Source organism: Mirounga angustirostris, unplaced genomic scaffold, assembly GCF_029215605.1.
Source record: "Mirounga angustirostris isolate CCGP_5_RB_7025 unplaced genomic scaffold, mMirAng1.0.hap1 SCAF_15, whole genome shotgun sequence".
Taxonomy (NCBI): domain Eukaryota; kingdom Metazoa; phylum Chordata; class Mammalia; order Carnivora; family Phocidae; genus Mirounga; species Mirounga angustirostris.
In genome coordinates this window covers 80,789,082-80,809,521 of record NW_026991723.1, presented here as the reverse complement: position 1 = coordinate 80,809,521, position 20,440 = coordinate 80,789,082, and the positions used below count along the sequence as shown (strand labels likewise).

Genomic DNA, 20,440 nt, shown 5'->3' with positions numbered 1-20,440 from the left:
CCGCAGGACCCTTAACCAACTGAGCTACCCAGGCATCCCATTTTTTATCTGTTTTTTAAATTCATATTTTAAAATTTTTTTTTATTTATTTATTTTAATTTTTAGCAGTAAGAAATAGTTACATATCACTCCTACAATCAAAAATAAATTTTCATAAATTAACTATGGTAAAACCTCCCTGAGATTTAATCATCATATTCACCCTGTTATGTGATGACCATGCCTACTACTTGTTCATTTCTGTCAGAGGGCTCTCCCATCCCCACTGAGATTAGGTCTCTCATTCCAAATGTGGCCCTATCCGTCAGTATTCTCAGCCTAGAAAGGACAACCAGTTTAGTGCTTTTTAAAGATTCTCATACTTCCTTCACTAATCCATTCCTTGTAGCAAAACTAAACTGACAGTCTTCTGGAATATACCAGGGGACCTAAGAGGGGCCCATGGGCAGACTGCATGACAGATGTAATCCTCCACTCCTGTACCCTAAAATTTTTTATCCCTTCTTTTAGACCAAATTCTTTCTGGCTTTTCAATGCTATTTGGGATTAGCCAGCTCAGTACATTGTTAGAACAACAGCTGGCTGCAAATGCTATCTTATCAATTAATTTGGCTTAATCTAAAAATTCCATTTCCATTTTCCTGGTCAAGATTCCTCAAATCCACTCCTGCAAATATTCCCCATATTTTCATGACATAAATGAGCAAATTCCTATCATTCTTGTGGATGTTAACACTCAACTATGGATGTGCCACAATTGAGAACTCTGTTTCAGATAAACCTAGGAGTTTGGGGTTCTCTAAGCCTTCGTTTCTGTCACTTATCTCTATTCAATTTGTCAAGACCCCTCTCTTCCCTAATCTAGCTTAACCGATCATCCATATAAAATACTTGCCGAAGTATTTAAATTCAGGTTCTAATATAATTTACCAAGCCACAGAATCAATCTTTGAATTTGGTTTTCAGATACCTGAGCCCTATGACTATAAACTGTAAGAGATTTTTTTCAAGACTATCCCATAAAGGCGTGAGTGTCATTCCACTAGGGCAATATTTTTGCAATTTGAGCATGTCATCTGCTTGCTTGAAATCATCCATGCCATTAAAGGCATCCATCATGGTTCAATCAGTCCTCTTCCCCTTTAAATTGGTCTATGGTAGTAGTTATCCGGTTCCCCAGAACTTCCTCTGAAGTGAGCACACAGTCCAATATGACCATCCAAGATAAGCTGATTAGCTCTTTTGCCATCTCATAGTACGGAACGTCACCTAACCATCACGGGATATGAAAGGAAGGCTCTGCCTTTTGCCTGATCTCTACGTAATTACCATTTCCCTGAAGCCGTGTGACCTGCAATCCACTGTCTGTAACCACTAGACAGTAAGCTCCAATGGAGGGACCATGTCTATCCTGTTAATCCCAGTATCCCCAGCACTTAAGCTCTACTTGACACATAGTAGGCACCTAGTTAGTATTTATTGAACAAATTAATAAAGCCAAACGTCAATTCCTCTAAGAAACTTTATTATAGTGCTTATTACGTGTTTTTCCTTCTGGGCTGAGTCTCTCAAGAGAGAGACCTATCTTGATCTTGGGATTGTAGGTTCGAGCCCCATGTTGGGTGTAGAGATTACTTTAAAAAAAGAAACAGAGATGCCTGGGTGGCTCAGTCGGTTAAGCGTTCGACTCTTGATTTCAGCTCAGGTCATCATCTTAGGCTAGTGGGATCAAGCCCCAATAGGGCTCTGTGCTGAGTGTGGAGCCTGCTTGGGATTCTCCCTCCCCCCACCCCCGCTGCTCTCTCTCTCTCAAATAAATAATCTTAAAAACAAACAAACAAAACAGAAACCTAGTAACAAAGACACCTAGTAAACTTGTAACCAAGGTACAGGAAAGACCTCAAACAATGCATATAATAAAACCAATGTCCCTACTACCACCATCAACGGAGATATTGTTGAAATAACTGAGAGCTTAAAAACTTACAGGCTCATCTGCATAGGAACGTGGAAAAGCTGGAACAGCTTAGGTTGCTAACACTTGGAGAACTGGTCTCCTAAGAGATAGACAAATTGCTTTCATCCCTACCAAAAAAAAAAAAAAAGCCCTTTTTGGAAACTGCCTGTATTCCTTTTTACATCATTATAATAAAAGAAATTCCTAAATTTAAACTCATTAGGTGTGAATGGGTATTCTTCATAAAAATAACAATTACATCTGAAAATGTTAAGAGGCTGGCTATTAAATAATCCATGTACTTGTTAGGGCAAATCAATTCAATGAAGTTTCTGTTTTTCTAATATCAGAGACTCTCCAGGAGAGGAGTGTAGGTAATTTTGGTGCAAAGAGAGCTTTGATGGGGAAAAAACATGCTTGGATGGATTGGAGCAATGTGATAATTAGGGTAAGTTAGCACCGCACACTAAGTAGTAGAGGAAAAGCAGGTGAGAACAGTGAAAGGATGCTAAGGACAAAACACCCCAATTTACAAACTGCCTCAGGTTGCTTCAAGACTTAGAACAAAATATCTTTTCCTCTTGTTTCTGCACCTCACCCCTTGCTCTCCAGTTAGTGCTGCAGTTTATCTGCTTCTAAATGAAGGATTACAGGAAGGATTCTGAGAGGTTTCTTTTGAACATGAACTCCACTAAATACAACTACCGTGCTGCTCGATTTGCTTGCAGTCGAAAATTGTGCATACCCAATGCTCCGACTGGTACTACTGAGGCAATAATGAACTTTCTGCCACTTTGGAAGGTCTAGGATTCTCAGAAAAGCCTTGTGATGATTTCAACTCCTGAACAAACTACCTGACATAGAGCTAAGAATGATTCAGTGAGCGCATATGGAACATAAAACCGATCAGCCTCGCACAAGGGGAAAAAAAAAATCACTGACACAACCAAACACTTTTATTAATTATTGTACTGCCACTCTATAAAAATATGGTAGCTTTTACATTGAAAAAAGGAAAGTTCCACTACACTGAATTAGAACCACTTTGTTGAATTCTAAGAATAATTTCATTTTATCATTTTGAGGAAATTTGTATAAAATTACCCCTTTGTTTTATGACATGCAGACTATAACACAGACTGCTTGCCATGATTTAGTGCACATCCTGTCTTTTTATTTTCTTTTCAGTCTATGGACATTTGGTTAATAAACTATTAAATTATTAATTTATTATTTATTAATAAATAATAAAAACAGAACTCAACCCAGAAATCATTCTCAACTTCTTTCCTGCCAGTAGAAAAACAGTTTCCATTTCTCCACCAAGAAACCAATGTTTAGAGGAAATGTGGGGTAGCAAAAAAGTTACTTTGTTCTTACATTTTAAAAAAAAGCTAAAAGTGAAAGAGAAGTGGCAATCACTATTTCCTAAATTCTATATGGTTTGACTAACTTTTAGTAACCCCAACTCCTAGATTCAGCACCGATTAAAGGAAACCTTATATTTAGACCATTTTAACTTTTCAGGGGATGTCAATTCTATCAGGAATAAAATGTGGATTTTATTTTTACTTGAATCTCCGTGTTTACCATAAAAAAAATCACCAGGCACTACACAGAAGAAGACGTGAAGAGATGGAGAGATATACCGTATTTGTGATGAGGAAACTGGGCCTTCAACCACTGTGGTTTTCCAGGTTCTCTCAAAGAGCCAACTAGTATCTTTGAATTTCTCTTTCAGCCTGAGCCACCTGCCATCACCTCTATACATCACTTTCAAACTCTAGATGTCCCTCTCTCCTTTGAGTTTGCTTTGCCTGAAAAACACCCTTCCTTTGACGTTTCCTGTTCTTGGTAAGATACAGCACTTTTCCTCAGATCGCACCAGCCCAAGGGGAAGGTCGGATCGCAGTAAGTCTCCCCAAACTATAGGTCTCTGGCACCTGAAGAGCTCTAGTCTTTCTGCTGAATGGCTCTCGGTGTCCCAACGGCTGCTTCGTGGATGCTCTACAGAAAAATCCGGTTGGTGACCCATTGGCTGGCACCATTTCACTCCTCTGTTAATCATTTTCCCTGGTGTTGCTAATGAACCAAACTGGGGCCAGGCTGCCATGCCCTCTGATGGCACTTCAGCTTCGGGGACCCACCATCAGGTACCAGCGCTAATGGAACTGCCAACGTCTGCACCATGGGTCCTGTCCTTTGACCATTCGGTTGTCAGTGATACAGCCACTGTAATTTCGACACCATTCTTCTCTGTAGCTACCATGCTTTATCATTCTGAGTCTGACAGCTGGGCTCTAGAGCTGTATGCATGAGCCTCTGCTATACTCAAGCCATCTGTCTGCGACTAAGCTAGCCGACTGCCCTTAACTCAAATACAGGCTCCTGAAAAATCTTCTTTATTTTTTATTTTTTTTAAAGATTTTTTATTTATTTATTTGAGAGAGAGAATGAGATAGAGAGAGCATGAGATGGGGGAGGGGCAGAGGGAGAAGCAGACTCCCCGCCGAGCAGGGAGCCCGATGCGGGACTCGATCCCGGGACTCCAGGATCATGACCTGAGCCGAAGGCAGTCGCCTAACCAACTGAGCCACCCAGGCGCCCAAATCTTCTTTATTTTAAAGAATTACACATTGACTATGCCTTTTTAGGAAAAACTTAATTCCTCTCGGTTGGTGAAGAAAAGCTATTCTTTACTGAAGAGTGCTAGATAATGATAATAAACGTAGTAGGAATAATAAAATCAGAAAATCACTGTTTGGCAACCCCCGCCCCTCAATAAAATAATTGATTCAGGCAACAATTACCAGTGGATGTCGGAAAAAATTAGCAAATAAAACAGAGTAAAATGCTAGCGCTTACTGAATTAAGTAGAGTCAATTCTTTCAACATTCCATATGATTGAAATTTTTTCAGTAAAAAGTTGGGGCAGGGGTAAAAGTCTCCCTTGATTTACAGTGAGGTGGGTCTTTTTCATGAGGATTGGTATTCCCTTATGTACAAAACCCTGGAGTCATCTAGGCATGCCCAGAATATACTGACTTCTGCGGAAACACAATTTAAGCCTGAGCTGAGAACCCTGCTAGGCTGACTCATAATTTTTGTCCTGATGCCTTCCTCTTTCCCATCCTTTCAGTTCTGTTTCAGAGCTGTTTTCACTTCCCATCTGTTTTAAGAGCAATCCCTGAAAACAAATATGAGTTTACAACTGCACAGTTACAACAGAGGTTAAGCCAGAACCATCTGAGAAGCTTTATCAAAATACACCCATCCAGAGCCTGACCCTTTGATATTTCAATTCACTAGTTCTTGGGTGGGGCCTGGGCAAATGATTTTGAAAAAGTCTCCAGATAACTCTGATATGCCTCTCTGAAACAGAGAGGTGTTTCTTGGAAGCTATACTTAAGCTTTTACCTGAAGAATCCATATACAGAAGAAGGGATGGGGGCAGATTTAGAAATGGAAAAGATAAATATCAAGTCAGGAAGCTTGAAAAGTTCAAATTATTGGTATGGTAGTCATTAATGCTGCTCATTGGCATCTAATTCTCTTTCCTGTACCCCCAAAACTGCACTTTCCCCTTCTCGTTTAAAGTTGGACCCGGCCACGTTCCTGGCTTTGGCCAGTGAAATGTAAGCAGCAATGGATATGTCACTTCCAAGCAGAAGTCATCAAGACACAGGACACAAGTCACCACATCCCTTTTTTCCTGCCTTGGTGATGGTGAAACCATGTGTTGAGATGGTGCCTCCATCTGCTGAGATCCTTGGGGGACTATGATGAAAGAGCCCCTGTCATCCCATGTAGGCCATGACGTGGGAGTAAGCAACAAGCATGCTTGTGATAAATCATTAAATTATGAAAGCTGTTCGGGGCACCTGGCTGGCTCAGTTGGTAGAGCGTGAGACTCTTGATCTCAGCGTCGTGAGTTTGAGCCCCAGGTTAGGCACAGAATGTATGTAAAAATGAATGAATGAATGAATGAGTAAATAAAGAAAATGTGGGGATATTTAAAAAAACATAGGAAAGTTGTTCATTAATGCAACATAATCTACTCTATCCTGACTGATAAACTGGCAAATTTTTTTTCACAGAATCTAAGTAACTTATAGAGAATGAGTTCTATCTCCATCAATGACTAAACATTTACAGAGATGGTGTTAAATAGAGAGAAATGAGGGAGTTTTAGGGTCAGAGAGCCCTAAGTTTAAACCTGTGGTATCGCTTGTTTCTTCTAATAAAGTTAGTATATAATGTCTGTATAACTTTCAATTACGTTGAGTAACTGTTGACATTTTTGAAGTTCTTACTGTATACCAGGCACTGAGCTGAGTACACTACATGGATTATTTCACTTACTTTTCCATTTTGCAGATAAGAAAACCGAAGTTTATTTTATTTTATTTTTTTTATTTTTTATTTTTTAAAGATTTTATTTATTTATTTATTTGACAGAGAGAGAGATAGTGAGAGCAGGAACACAAGCAGGGGGAGTGGGAGAGGGAGAAGCAGGCCTCCTGCAGAGCAGGGAGCCCGATGTGGGACTCGATCCCAGGACCCTGGGATCATGACCTGAGCCGAAGGCAGACGCTTAACGACTGAGCCACCCAGGCGCCCTATTTTATTTTTAATTTATTGATTTGACAGAGACAGCAAGTAAGAGCGCACAAGCAGGGGGAGCAGCAGAGGGAGAGGGAGAAGCAGGCTCCCCACTGAGCAAGAAGCCCACGTGGGGCTTTATCTCAGGACCCTGGGATCATGACCTGAGCCGAAGGCAGACGCTTAACCAATTGAGCCATCCAGGCACCCCAAGAAAACTGAAGTCTAAAGGAGCAAATAACTTGCTCAAGATCACAGAGCTAGGAAACGGTAGAACAAGATACCTAATACAGGCAATAGGGCCACAAAGACTGTACTCTTAACCACCACTCCTTCTGCTTCCCTATGTGACTTTGACCAAGTTACTTGACTTCTTTGAAGCTCAGTTTCCTCTATAATGGGGTCGAGAGCTACCAGGCAGGGTTTTTCTTACAAGGATTAAAGGAGATAATTGGGTAAAGCAATGAATATGATTCCTGGCATATAGCAGGTATTTAAGACATGGTAGCTATTATGTTTTATTAGCTAATATGTCACTCCTTGGCCTCTTCTATAAAGGGAGACTAATCAATATGGGAAAAGGTAACAAGAATAAACACTTGTCATGACCTATGTGAATTCAGTACCATAAAAAGACAGGTAACACACATACAATAATCAATCCTACATTACTATGCTTACATTACTTAATGGCCAATGCTGGCTTCTTTTTTTTTTTTTTTTTTTTTAAGATTTTATTTATTTGCGAGAGAGACAATGAGAGACAGAGAGCATGAGAGGGAGGAGGGTCAGAGGGAGAAGCAGACTCCCTGCTGAGCAGGGAGCCTGATGTGGGACTCGATCCCGGGACTCCAGGATCATGACCTGAGCCGAAGGCAGTTGCTTAACCAACTGAGCCACCCAGGCGCCCCAATGCTGACTTCTTAAAACGGGTTTTCGAAAGTAAAGATACGGTGTATCAGCAAATGCCACCTATAAGATTCCCAAGGATGTAATAACTGCAACCAGTAGCTCCAAGGCCATTATGTCTCAAGGTCCAAGAAAAAAAAAGACTTCAAGGGTAGTGAAAGGTATTTTCTGCTCAACTATTCACAATGATACACTGGAATTGATAGAGTTCAATAACCTTACGTTCATATATTAGTTGATAAACTACATAAGACAATACCATATTTAATGTGAAACTATTTGCTCTGGGTCTTCTATTTCTTTATTTAACTTTCCTTTTTCTTTTGCTTCCTTACGTAATAACATAAGAGTACAAGTACAGATTTTCTACATAGACAATATTCTGCAAACGAAGAGTTTTATTTTCTCCCTTCCCAATCTGCACACCTTTTACTTCCTCTCTTGTCTTATTCCATTAGCTAGGACTTCCAGTATGATGTTGAAAAGGAGGGATGATCAGAGTCATCCTTGCCTTGTTCCTGATCTTAGTAGGAAAGCTTCATGTTTTTCACCATTAAGCATGCTGTTCATTGTAGGTTTTTGTACATGTTCTTTACCAAGTTGAGGAAGTTCTCCTTAATTCCTAGTTTACTGAGAGTTTTTATGATGAATGAGTATTGGGTTTTGTCAAATCCTTTTTCTGCATCTATTGATACAATCATGTGATTTTTCTTCTTAAATCTGTTGATGTAAGAGATTACATTAACTGACTTCCAAATGTTGAACCATTTTACGTATAGTTGTATATAATTTTTTTTTTGAGAGAAAGAGCACTAGTGGGGGGTGATGGGCAGACGGAGAGGGAGTGAGAGAATCTTAAGCAGGCTCCATGCTCAGCACAGAGCCCAATGCAGAGCTCAATCCCACAACCCTGAGATCATGACCTGAGCCGAAATCAGGAGTTGGATGCTCAAGCAACTAAGCCACCCATGCACCCCTGTATATAATTCTTTTTATACCTTTTTGGGTTTGATTTTGCTAATATTTTGTTGAAAGCTTTTACACTTTAAAACTTTATGCTTATGAGAGATATTGTTCTTAGTTGTCTGATAACGTCTTTGTCTGATTTTGGTGTTAGTAATGCTGGCCTCATAGAATAAGTTAGGAAGTATTCCCTCTGCTTCTATCTTCTGGAAGAGATTGTACAGAATTGGTGTGATTTCTTTCTTAAATGTTTGGTAGAATTCACTAGTGAACCCATCTAGGCCTGGTGCCTTCTGCTTTAGGTCACTAATTATCAATTCAATTTCTTTAATAGACATAGGTCTATTCAGATTGTCTATTACATAACCTTTTGATAGGAAGAATTCATTCCATCCCTTTGTTAAGATCTTTCAGGGGCTTCATATTTACCTTCTAAGTTTGGCATGTACCTTTTAGTCCACTGCCATCTCTTAACGCTCCAACTTCCTGCCTATCTTACTACTTGCATTTTCCCCAAAATATCAAGCTCTGTCATATGCCTATGTATGCATAAGGGCTTTTCTGTGTTCCTAAAGTATCCTTTTCTAACTTGTATATATCCTACTAAACTCAGCTTTCCACAGAAGCCTTTCCTGATATCTCTAGGCAATTTACCTGCTCTGTTCATCTTATACAATAGAAAAACAAAATTATTCTTACAAATTATAAGAAAAAAGCCAAACTTTTAAAGTTATTTTAAATTTTCAATGTAATTCAAGATGTACAATGAAACTATAAAATACTAACCTGGTTGTAGATTGTGTCCTTTATAAATTCAGTATCAAAGACAGGCAGACAGACACATTTTGACAGAGCATATCACAATGATATAAAAACTGAACAATAAAATATCATTTCAAGATAAAGGTTAAGTATATATCAAGACTGAAGGCAAACTTGAAGACTCATTTAGGTATACTTAGATACTTAGATATATCACTTTCTCAGAAGTGTTTGTATATAAAACATTTGAGTCTTTTTGTTTCTTTTTATTATTCTGAATGGTTAAGGGCTTAAACTCTGGAGTCATACACACTTGGAACAGACACCAGTTATAATCTGTGAGACCTTGGGCAAGTGATTAAGACATCTCAATTTCTTCAATTTCCTCATGGGATAAAAATAAACAGTAACTAGTGGTGATGGTAAATGATGGTAATGATATTACTTGAATTATTAAAAATAATGTCATTATATAGGCCTCTCTTTCCCCTCATGTACAGTGTTGGGAAAAATGTTTTTTTTTTACCATGAATCCTAGTACCCTGCAAATAATAACCTATCGAACCCCTTCTCCAACATCATTCTTCTTTATTCTTTTTTATAACTTTGCTAAAACAGTAGAATAGGGGCTGGATGGAGCAACATTTGAAGTAGAGTAATCCTTCCGAACCAGAAACTTTCCTTTTAGTAGTTATTAAAAATAAATCATGTCTAGAAAAATAATTACTCATAATTATAGGTCCCCTATACACACTTTGCAGGGAAACATAAATGGTTTTGAGTATCTCAGAGATATGGATATGAGAAAACAGGCAAGACAAAGATTTGGATCACCATAGTCATATGTGATATTATGGGCTAAAATATGTTCCCCTAAAATTCATATGTTGAAGTCCTAACCCCCAGGACCTCAGAATGTGACTGTATTTGGAGACAGGGTCTTTTTTTTTTTTTTTTTTTTGAGACAGGGCCTTTAAGGGGGTAATTAAGGTAACATGATGTCATTACAGTGGGCCCTAATCCAATATAACTGGTATCCTTGTAAGAAGAGGAAATGTGGGGGCGCCTGGGTGGCTCAGTCATTAAGCCTCTGCCCTCGGCTCAGGTCATGATCCCAGGGTCCTGGAATCGAGCCCCGCATCGAGCTCCCTGCTCTGCAGGGAGTCTGCTTCTCCCTCTCCCACTCCCCCTGCTTGTGTTCCCTCTCTCGCTGTCTTTCTCTCTCTCTCTGTCAAATAAATAAATAAAATCTTTTAAAAAAAAAAGAAGAAGAAGAAATGTGGACACAGATGCATACAGAGAGAAGACAATGTAAAAACATAGGAAGAAAATGGCACCTACAAGTCAAGGAGAGAGGCCTGGAACAGATTCTTCCCTCAGGCTCCTTAGAAGAAACCACCTCTGCTGACCCTTGATCTTGGACTTCTCACCTCCAGAACTGTAAGAAAAATAAACTTCTGTTATTTAAGCCATCCAGCCTGTGGTACCTTGCTGTGTAAGCCCTAGCAAGCTAATATATGTAAAAAGGAATACTAGAATGTAAGCTCCACAAGGGAGGGAATTTTTGTCTTTTTTTGTTCATTGATGTATCCCAAGTACCTAGAGCAATACCTGGCACATAATAGGTGCTCAGCAAATATTTGCTAAGTGAACTTCTTAATAAATAAAGTAGATTAATAAAATTCTTCCTATAGACGCTCTATTAAATACCATCAATGTTTCAGTAAGAGCTAATAAGATAAAAATGCTGCTGTAATACAATAAATGTGAATTAGTCCACATAAAGAAACAGATCAAACTTGTTAGTTCCAGCCTGGGGAAAACACCACAAGCAGATGTAGTTGCTGGTATTTGCTATTCCCTGAAAAGTATCTGATTAGCTGATTTCACTAAAGGCATGGAGAACAGCCTGGATTCACAATTTAAAGGAAAAAAAAAAAATAAGGATCCTCCTGTTGTTTTTATTAAAGCATGTCTTATGTGGACACAGGAAAAAGACAGATTAAATTTCCTCTGACTTACTCAATTATAGGGCTTCGTGGTGCATGTATGTCTTTAAACCAAATCCAGGTCTTAATATCATCACTATCACCATCAGTCAATACTTAATTTAGTTCCCTGAATATGCTAGGGAAATAATAGCAAAATAAAACATAAAAGAAATAGGGAATCTATATTCTGATTCTAACTTATATGCAAATCTCCCTTAATAACAGCTAGAACAAAAAATTCACCAAAATTATAATAGTTCTTGATGTGGGGAACAAAGGCAAAAGAAAAAAAATTAAATTTCCTTACAACTTACAGCTCACTGACAAGTCGTTTGGACTGGCAGAGTGACCTTCCTCTAGAAACTTAACTGCTTTGATGTTAATACTCCGCTAAGGGCAAAAGACAACCTTCGCTTAACATCCCGACCTCCAGGATCCTGTAAGTCTACTTTAACATTTAAAAATTCCTTTGGAAATTTCCTTTATCTTTACTCTCCCACGATACTTGTTAGCAATCATCCTCCAAGCATAAGGCCCACCGGTACACATCTGAAGGGTCTCATGACTAAGGTTTTACTAGACAATAATAAATGACCTTTCATAACAATAGCTAGCCCCCTCAAGGTCCTAGAAACCTTGCTTCCAAAATTCCCTAGAGACTTATGTACGCTAGAGAGACTTAACGCTATTCCTAACCCCCTTCCAACTTGAAAGTATATAATCAGTCACCCATCACAACCCCAGTGTAGCTCTTTCTGCCCATGGGTCCTGTCCCCATGCTTTAATAACACCACCCTTTTGCATCAAAAATGTCTGGAGAATTCTTTCTTGGCCGTGGACTTCAAACTCTAACATGAATATGCATGAGAAAGCCAGAATGCACTAGTTTCATGGGCAGGCAAAATTCAGCATTTTAAAATCAAAATGTGGAAACATCCATCCTGAAGGTAATTTAAAAACCAAGTCAAAACTTGTTCTTAGTTCTCAGCCAGTCCTTGGGCCTGGAATTAGCTCCCCAACTGATGCAATTTGAAACCAGAGCCAACAAGTGTTTACCAAAGTCTGTCCCAAAGGGAGAGAAGCCTCTTTTCTAAGTCTCCAGGAGTGATGCTGCTGGGATTGCTTTGAGACTTGAGCAAAGGTAGCAAGTAGGAGTACAAACATCAAAATCATTTTGAAACATTTTCTTTTCCAGCAAAATGAAAGCCAAATAGTTTTCCATGATATGCAATCTGTAATCAAGCCCTCCTCTACTGAAGGATTTAGTTAGCTGCTGGTGCATTTGCTCCTTTTTCCTGGGAACCACAGCATAAACAGGAAGTATATGCCTCTGGGGCTTATTCGTCGCAGAATGGAAAAAATGAAGCTGTGGATTTTCTCAAGGATGATTTAGAGAGGAAGGATCATTGTTACTGTACTCCCCTCCTTTTCTTCTCCAGGAGGCTTGTAAACCAAACGACTGCACAAGCAGGCAGGAAACTACAAACAGTTCTTTGCCCATACATGACTGGAAGTCAACTTTACAGCTCTACGTCAGGCCTTTATCACATACTCGAGTCTGCATCCCAAAGCAAAAATGATCAACCCCTGTCTTAACACCTGTTAGAACTGTGTGTGCTCCAGTTTCCATCCTGACAGCCACAAGGCTCTGGAGCTAAAATCAGAAAGTCTACCCTTTCATATTAACCAAACACCACAGTGCTGGGTATTAAACACCAAACACTGAGCCTCTTAAAAAGAAGAAAAATGTACTCCCCACAAGGGAGATCTTTGTGGTGATGGAATAGCTCTGTAGCTTGATTGCAGTTGTGGTTATATCCATCTACGCATGTGATAAAGCGTAGATCTACACACACACAGATCTACAGAACTACACACACACCTCGTGCTGCTGTCCATGTCCAGGCTTTGATAACTTAGTAGTTAAGTAAGGGGTAACTATTGGGGGAAAGTGGATAGAAGGTACACATAACCTCTCTGCACCCTCTTTGCAACTTCTTGTGATATCTGCACTTATTTCAAAATAAAATCTTAAAAAAAATTTTTTTTTTTAAGATTTTATTTATTTGCGAGAGAGAGAATGAGAGGCAGAGAGCATGAGAGGGAGGAGGGTCAGAGGGAGAAGCAGACTCCCCGCCGAGCAGGGAGCCCGATGCGGGACTCGATCCCGGGACTCCAGGATCATGACCTGAGCCGAAGGCAGTCGCTTAACCAACTGAGCCACCCAGGCGCCCCAAAATAAAATATTTTTAAAAGTGGACCTTCTCGTGGGTATATCAACATACTTTGAACATTTTGCATTTGGGCAAGTTACGGAGCACTGGGTGTCATACGAAAACAATGAATCGTGGATCACTACACCAAAAACTAATGATGTATTGTATGGTGACTAACATAACATAATAAAATAAAATTAAAAAAAAAAAGTTACGGAGAATAAAACAGCCTGGTTTTCAAGTGTAAGGTTTCGGCCGCCACCCAACAGAGAGCTTGAGGTTGGGAATAGCCTTGCAGATGCCTTGCCTGGGACTCCCTTTCTGACCTCCGCACTGCCTGTCCCCCGACTCAAATTCAGGTCACACCTCAACGCCACCTCCTTACGGAAGCCTTCTCTGCGCCCCCTAACTAAAGTAGGTGCCCTCTGCTCTTCTGAGTACCTGGGTCCCTTCACCGCGTTCTCCGTCCGAGTAAAGATCTGGTTAGCTGGTCGCCTGTCTCGCCCCTCGCCTATAAACTCCAGGAGGGCTCGCCCCGTGTCCGCCCCGCGCGCGCCGCTGGGCGGGTGGCAGGCGCACGGGGAGGAGTTTGTTGAATAAACGCACCTCCCTGGGATTCACCCCCTCCGGCTCCAGGACGTCGCTCGCTTCCTCCCCCTCGCACCCACTGACCCGCTCAGCCCCGGCGGCCCTCGGCCCCACACAGGTGCCCCTCCGCCTCCTCTCGGACCCCACCCGCCCAAGGAGGGCGCCATTTTCTTCTCACTCGTCTGCCCAGAAGCCTGCTCTCCCTTGCGTGCACCTTTTGCTCAGGCCACCCCCACAGACCCCTCCCCAATATCTTCCGCCGCCGCCCTGCGCTCCCGGGCGCCCGCCGCTCCCTTCCGGTGCCGCCCCTGGGCCGGGACCCCAGCCTGGGGCCGCCTCGCCCCTCGGGCCACGCCCCTCAGCCCAGCGGGGCCGCTCCGGAGGGGTGGGCGGGGCGGGGGCGTGTCCTTCCGCGTCCTGGGCGTCGATTGGCCGGGCCGTGGGGAGGGGGTGGGGCTGCAGCCTGGGTCTCGGCCCCGGGTCTCTGCCCCGGGTCTCCGCCGCGCATTCTTCGCGGGAGCCGTTCCAGCATCGTTGGCCAGGACGTGAGAGGGGTGCCTCCGGCTCGGGCAGCATGGCTGAGAAGCGGCACACAGGGGACGCCGAAGCCCGGCGGCTCCCGGACTCCTTCAAGGGTGAGCCCCGCGCCGTCGCCCACCGCCCCCAACCCTTCCCTCGGGAACTAGCCGCAGCCTGCGTGTCCCAGGCTCGTCTCCGTTGCTTTTAAGCCAAGCGGCCGCTGCTTTAAGCTTCGGTGACGCTGAGAATAGTGAACCCTGCTCCGCGGGCTGGGGGTCAGATTTAGGGATGTTAGGGTGCAGAGTGCACAGCGGCTTGCCTGGCACACGGGGGACGCACCCACTGCAGGGCACGTTTCCAGTACCAAAGCCATATCAGGGCTCGCGTGCTCCCGCGGTTGCCAGACGCCAGGCCCTGTGCCATCGCTTCGCGTTCATTATCTCGTGGTATGCATGCGGGCAAGGAGATGCTTAAGCGACTCGCGGCCAGTGAGCAGTGGAGCCGGGGCGCAAACCTGCACCCCACACCCAGGACCCTGCGTCTTCCTGTCGCGCGACTCCTCTTTCCTTCCCACCCATCCCCTCCAGCCAGCCTTTGCCCACCCCCATCAACGGAACTGGAAAGAACCCCTGCTCCCCCAGCCCCACCCATGGCCAGTTTCATATTATTTAGCAAGACAGACCTGTGAGGTTTAGCCCCCGCCCCTCACATATAGTAGGCTATTATTTGTGGAAGAAAAGAAGAAAGTCTCTTTTCGGCGTTCTTCCCTCTCTTCCCAGCTTCACTTTCTGCCCTATCCTGCCTCCTCTTTACTCCCTTTGTTCTAGGGATCTCGCCTTCGGGGCTTTTGTTTCTCACCAGGAATTCCTTTAAGAACTCCCACCCTACCGGGGCCTTCCTTGCCTTGATGGCAGAAACCTTGAGTGGCTCAATGCTGTTCCTCTGTGAAGGAACTAGTACCCTTGAGAGGGCTATCATCTTGAACCTTTATTGGCTAACCTCTTGGGGTGGGGGTGGGGTTCCAACAGAGATAGGTGACGGTCCTCCCTGGGGTGCTGGTTCCCTCCCAGGGGCTCTTAGTGATCCAAAGGAATTATTTCTAAGGATGGAATTTCAGACGGGCTGACATAGAGAACAACATTTTCGGTGGGCTGGGTGGGCTTTTCCAGCACCCCACAAAGAACATGATGTTGGACTTAATGATTCTGATTAGCTGTAAAGCCAGCTTTGTCCACCCATCTCCTTTGCCCAGCGATCCTTCCCAAGGGCATCAAGAGAATTATCCCTCACTTTTCTCTGCTAAGCACATTGGAGATTTACCTTCCCAAATCAGTAGTGTAATAGGAAGGATGTATTTGGAGAAACTGATACTCAAAAGAGGTTGAATTACTTCAGAGTCACCCAGTTTATAAGTAATGGAGCCATATTTTAAATTGGGGTTTGACTGACTCTAAAACTTGCAGTCCCCCTCTTTCATAGTTGGTTGTCTTATCCTAGGTGGGAAGGTGGGTGGGATACTTTCCTTTGTGCCCTGACCTTCTGGTGGGAGACAGAGGGACTATGAGGACAGTATTAGCAGTTTGGTGAAAGCAGTGGGAAATCTGTAGACATTCTTTGGGAATGCACATGATCTTTATTTATACTTAATATCCCTTTAGTTGTTTTTTCATGATCACAGACCAGTTTTCACTCCTAAGTTCTTTTTCTTGGTTCTACAATTAACTTTTTTTTAGACAGAATTTATTTTTCCGCATCCAGTGAAAACTGTGTGCTCCTCAGAAAATTATACATACAAACAAAATTTTGCTTAGTCTAGGTTCCCCTCCCCCCCCTTTTAAAAATATAAACCTTCGAGATCCAACACGGGTAGGAAAGCCATTACTAGAATTTATTAAATAGAATTTACTGAGTGCTTGCCATGGGTCAAGCACAGCCTAAGTGCTTTACAAACATGATCTAATTGCAGTCTTCTAATAGGTCCACAAGGAAAACATTATCCACCATTTTACAGCAAGGAAATTGGGGCTCAGAGTAGAAAAATCACACATGTGTGTACCTCAGAGCTAGGTTGCAAACCTGGGCTATGTGATTCTCCATTTTCCCTATCCTAGAGCTACCTCCAAAATGTACACCCCAGAGAGGACCTTCTCAGACATCAGTACTTCACTGAAGGTGAGAGACAACAAAGAAAGCGCAAAGGAACCTAGCTTCAATCCAGACCTCTTGAATAAGACATCTCCAGAAGGCTGCTTCTGAGGGAAGCGGTGGAATATAAAAGCCCAAACTCTGTCCTTTTATGACTTTGCTGACAATTAGTCTTAGATTGAATAAACATGACGAAACCTAGGGCAAGACAAATACTTTTTCTTGAAGCCAGTGCATTCACTTTGTAATGAAATAATGCAGGTGGATTACAAAAAAAAAAATGTATTATTATAATTAAGAGACATGTCAACAGAATATATCCCTTTGGGAGAATGCCTGAAAATAAGCAGAATCAAGGGACTGATTTGTTTGTTTCAGTTGTTACAGCTGATCAGATTGGGGAGAAATTTGTAACTTCTTTAATAATTAATCGGAGTTAAACCATCAATGGTCATAAATTAACTCAAACCAATGACCAAGTCTAGTTACTAGTAAAGCTGGCATATATATTTATATTATTTATATATATTTATATTATTTATTTAAATATATATTCATATATTTATAAATATATTTGATTAAGATGGTTCCTTATTACATGTTCTAATTACAAATAGACTATTTGTCTGGGTTTATATTATCTTGATAAAGGAATTACAATTGTCATGATAATATAAAGTGTGGAAGGAAAAAGGTTAGAGATTACAATCAGTGGAGAAAAAGTATGTGTCAATTCTCCTTTCTCCATTCTTCTTGAATCTTTGTCTGTACTCTTGGACTGGTAAAGAAACTTAAACCCCAGGCATTTCAGCTGACATTTCAGTAGATTAGCCTCTGAAGATGCAAACAATAAAGTATCTGTTGTAAAGTATCAGACAATAATAATTATACCAGCTTTGTCCAGCTGTGAACACACTTATGGTAAGATGGTATAGTATAGTGAAATGAGAGTGGAATTTAGAATTCAAGGATCTGAATTGGGGTCTCACTACCGTCACTTACTACCTGGGTCACCTTGGGTAAGTCTCAGTCTCCCGAGTCAATTCCTCATCTCTGTCCTGGGCATAATCTTACCCGTGGTAACTGTCTCCCAAGGTTTCAAGAATCAAATGAGAAAATTTATGTGAATGTACTTTTGAAACATTAAAATGTCAACTATTGAGATAATTCATTAATGGAGAAAACAAAGAATGAAGTTAACAATGACTATTCAGAAAACCTAGTAATTATGCAGGGAATTGAAATTTATGGGCAAAAAGTTGTATGAAAGATGGTTCAAGATGGTTTAGAACTTTATTGCCCTGCTCAAATGTAGTCTGTATCTCCTGTAGGGATAGAGTCCCCAGGCAAATTGTTAGTCTTGCTATTTTCTCAGCAGTGTTTAGGTCCTGGAAGGCAATTCACTTAGTAAAAAGTTTATGTCTATAAACTGTATCAATGTGATCTTTAAGTTGTAATAAAAATAACACTGCTATTTATTGCTTCCTGAGTGTCAAGTACTTCTCATTGGTTTTTATATGAGATAAGTATTGTTCTTTTCCCTCATTTTACTACTGAGAAAAGTTAGTGATAGAATTGGAATCTGATCCCAGAATCCTGAGCTCTTAGCCACTGCTTAGCTTCTTGACCTCAGTTGAAGAACTGTGCTTCTGTCTGCACCCCCCCACCTTTTTTTTTTTTTAAAGTAAGTTTGATGCCCAATGTGGAGCTTGAATTCATGACCCCGAGATCAGAGTTGCATGTTCCACCGACCGAGCCAGCCAGGCATCCCCAATTTTTAGATAAAGTGATGTTGCCCTCCAAAGACTTTTATGAGAAAATTAATTGTAGATACTTTTAAGATGTCCAAGTAAAGGAGCTGGGTGGAAAAAAAAAAAAACAAACAATGGAAGAGGTAGGAGGGTTTTCTTAATATATTTCAGGTCTGGTCTAAATTTAATTAACTTAATAACATTATGAAATTGTTTTTCTCCAATTTTTCTGGATATAACTGTTTCTGTCTTTCCAGCTATGGGCAGTATTCAGCCCATACATATTCATTCTGACAACTGCTTTAGGACAGAGGATGATTCTGAACTGTATTCAACAATTATTTACTTGGCAGATGGTTTCTGAGTACGTGTTATGCTCTAGATGTCTACTGTATTAGCTCATCTACTCTTCACATTTAACCCTCTCAGGAGGTACTCCTATTAGCCCTATTCTGAAATGAGGAGACTAACACAAAGAGAATTAAGAAACTTTGACAAGATCATACAGTGATAAATGACAGAGCCAGCTTTGGAGCTATCATGCTATGTTGTTTTAAGAAGATCAAAATCTATGAGGAAGACGGACCTTGAATAGGATAATTGCAAGTATGATAAATGTTTTTTAGAGGGGGTAAAGTGCTTTAGGCGATTTGGAGAGGGGGGCCTATTTAAGACTCGGGGTTCAAATTTAAAATTACCGATGACACCCTCACCTCTTTTTCCTCCTGCTTTATGGCTAAAACAGTCGAATGAAGGAAAGCTACAGAAAATCCCCAAGATACTTGGGAAAGAAAATATTTACACTTATTTAATTTCCTTACTCTTTTCGAGCTAGGCAAAGGACTCCCTTTATTTCAACTTGCATTGGAAATCTTTCTTTTCTTTTTCTTTTTTTTTTTAAAGATTTTATTTATTTATTTGAGAGAGAGAGAGAGAGAGAGCACATGAGAGGGGGGAGGGTCAGAGGGAGAAGCAGGCTCCCTGCCGAGCAGGGAGCCCGATGCGGGACTCGATCCCGGGACTCCAGGATCATGACCCGAGCCGAAGGCAGTCGCTTAACCAACTGAGCCACCCAGGCGCCCTGGAAATCTTTCTTAAAAGGGTTTGTCCGTTTCCTTTTTCTAATATCTCATGGTAAACACATTTTATGATTCAGACCCCATAATGCTTCGCCAGTATTGGTTCTTTTGATCCAGTATGTGTAGGCAGAGATGGTTTATAATAGAGAGGAAAAAGTACTGCCTCCAGCCATAGTTCTTAACTTGATGATACCATCCGGCCTTTAGCCACTCCAGCCCAGAGACTAATGTCTTCCCTAGAGGTTTAAGGATAGGGCATTCGAAGAACTATAAACCATGCCTAATTAAAATATTCGTTTGCAAGATGGGTTATAGTGTGTGCTTGTCTGCTTTGAAAGCCTCTGCCCAAACGACTGCAAGTTGTAATCTCCAACTAAATACCAACATTTTTTTCAACATACATTTTTTGAGCCCTACTGTGTGCTAAGCTCCACCCCTCTCACGCCACCTGGTGTTATTTTTCTCTCTGTAGTGTGCTGTCTCATCTTTGTTTCTTCACTTTTTTCTCCATTTCACTTCTTTTCCTTTTCTTCTGTTGTTTCCTTCCCTTCCTTCCGTCTTTTTTGTTTGTTTGTTTTGTTTTGTTTTTAAGATTTTATTTATTTATTTGCCAGAGAGAGACACAGCGAGAGAGGGAACACAAGCAGGGGGAGCGGGAGAGGGAGAAGCAGGCTTCCTGCCGAGCAGGGAGCCCGATGTGGGGCTGAATCCCAGGACCCTGGGATCACGACCTGAGCTGAAGGCAGATGCTTAACGACTGAGCCACCCAGGCGCCCCCCCCTTTTTTTTTAAGATTTTATTTATTTGTTTGACAGAGAGAGGCATAGCGAGAGAGGGAACACAAGCAGGGGGAGTGGGAGAGGGAGAAGCAGGCTTCCCGCCGAGCAGGGAGCCCGATGTGGGGCTCGATCCCAGGACCCCGGGATCATGACCTGAGCCGAAGGCCAGACGCTTAACG

At 41.7% G+C, this 20,440-nt stretch overlaps 1 protein-coding gene and 1 long non-coding RNA gene across 5 annotated transcripts in view; one reads left to right on the top strand and one right to left on the bottom strand.

The window, feature by feature from the left end:
- The window catches only part of LOC135362716 (uncharacterized), a 134,124-nt gene extending 119,960 nt beyond the window's left edge, over positions 1-14,164 (bottom strand). For all 4 annotated transcript variants that reach the window (XR_010407720.1, XR_010407718.1, XR_010407719.1 and 1 more), the window contains exons 1-2: positions 13,842-14,164; positions 10,535-10,631 (exon numbers count right to left, since the gene is read on the bottom strand). This is a non-coding gene — a long non-coding RNA (uncharacterized LOC135362716). The remainder of the gene's footprint in view (positions 1-10,534; positions 10,632-13,841) is intronic.
- Positions 14,165-14,463: 299 nt separating this feature from the next.
- The window catches only part of STOM (stomatin), a 28,648-nt gene continuing 22,671 nt past the window's right edge, over positions 14,464-20,440 (top strand). The window contains exon 1 of the mRNA XM_064579467.1: positions 14,464-14,623. Within this exon, the coding sequence (XP_064435537.1) occupies positions 14,563-14,623 (61 nt within the window). The 5' untranslated portion in view covers positions 14,464-14,562. The remainder of the gene's footprint in view (positions 14,624-20,440) is intronic.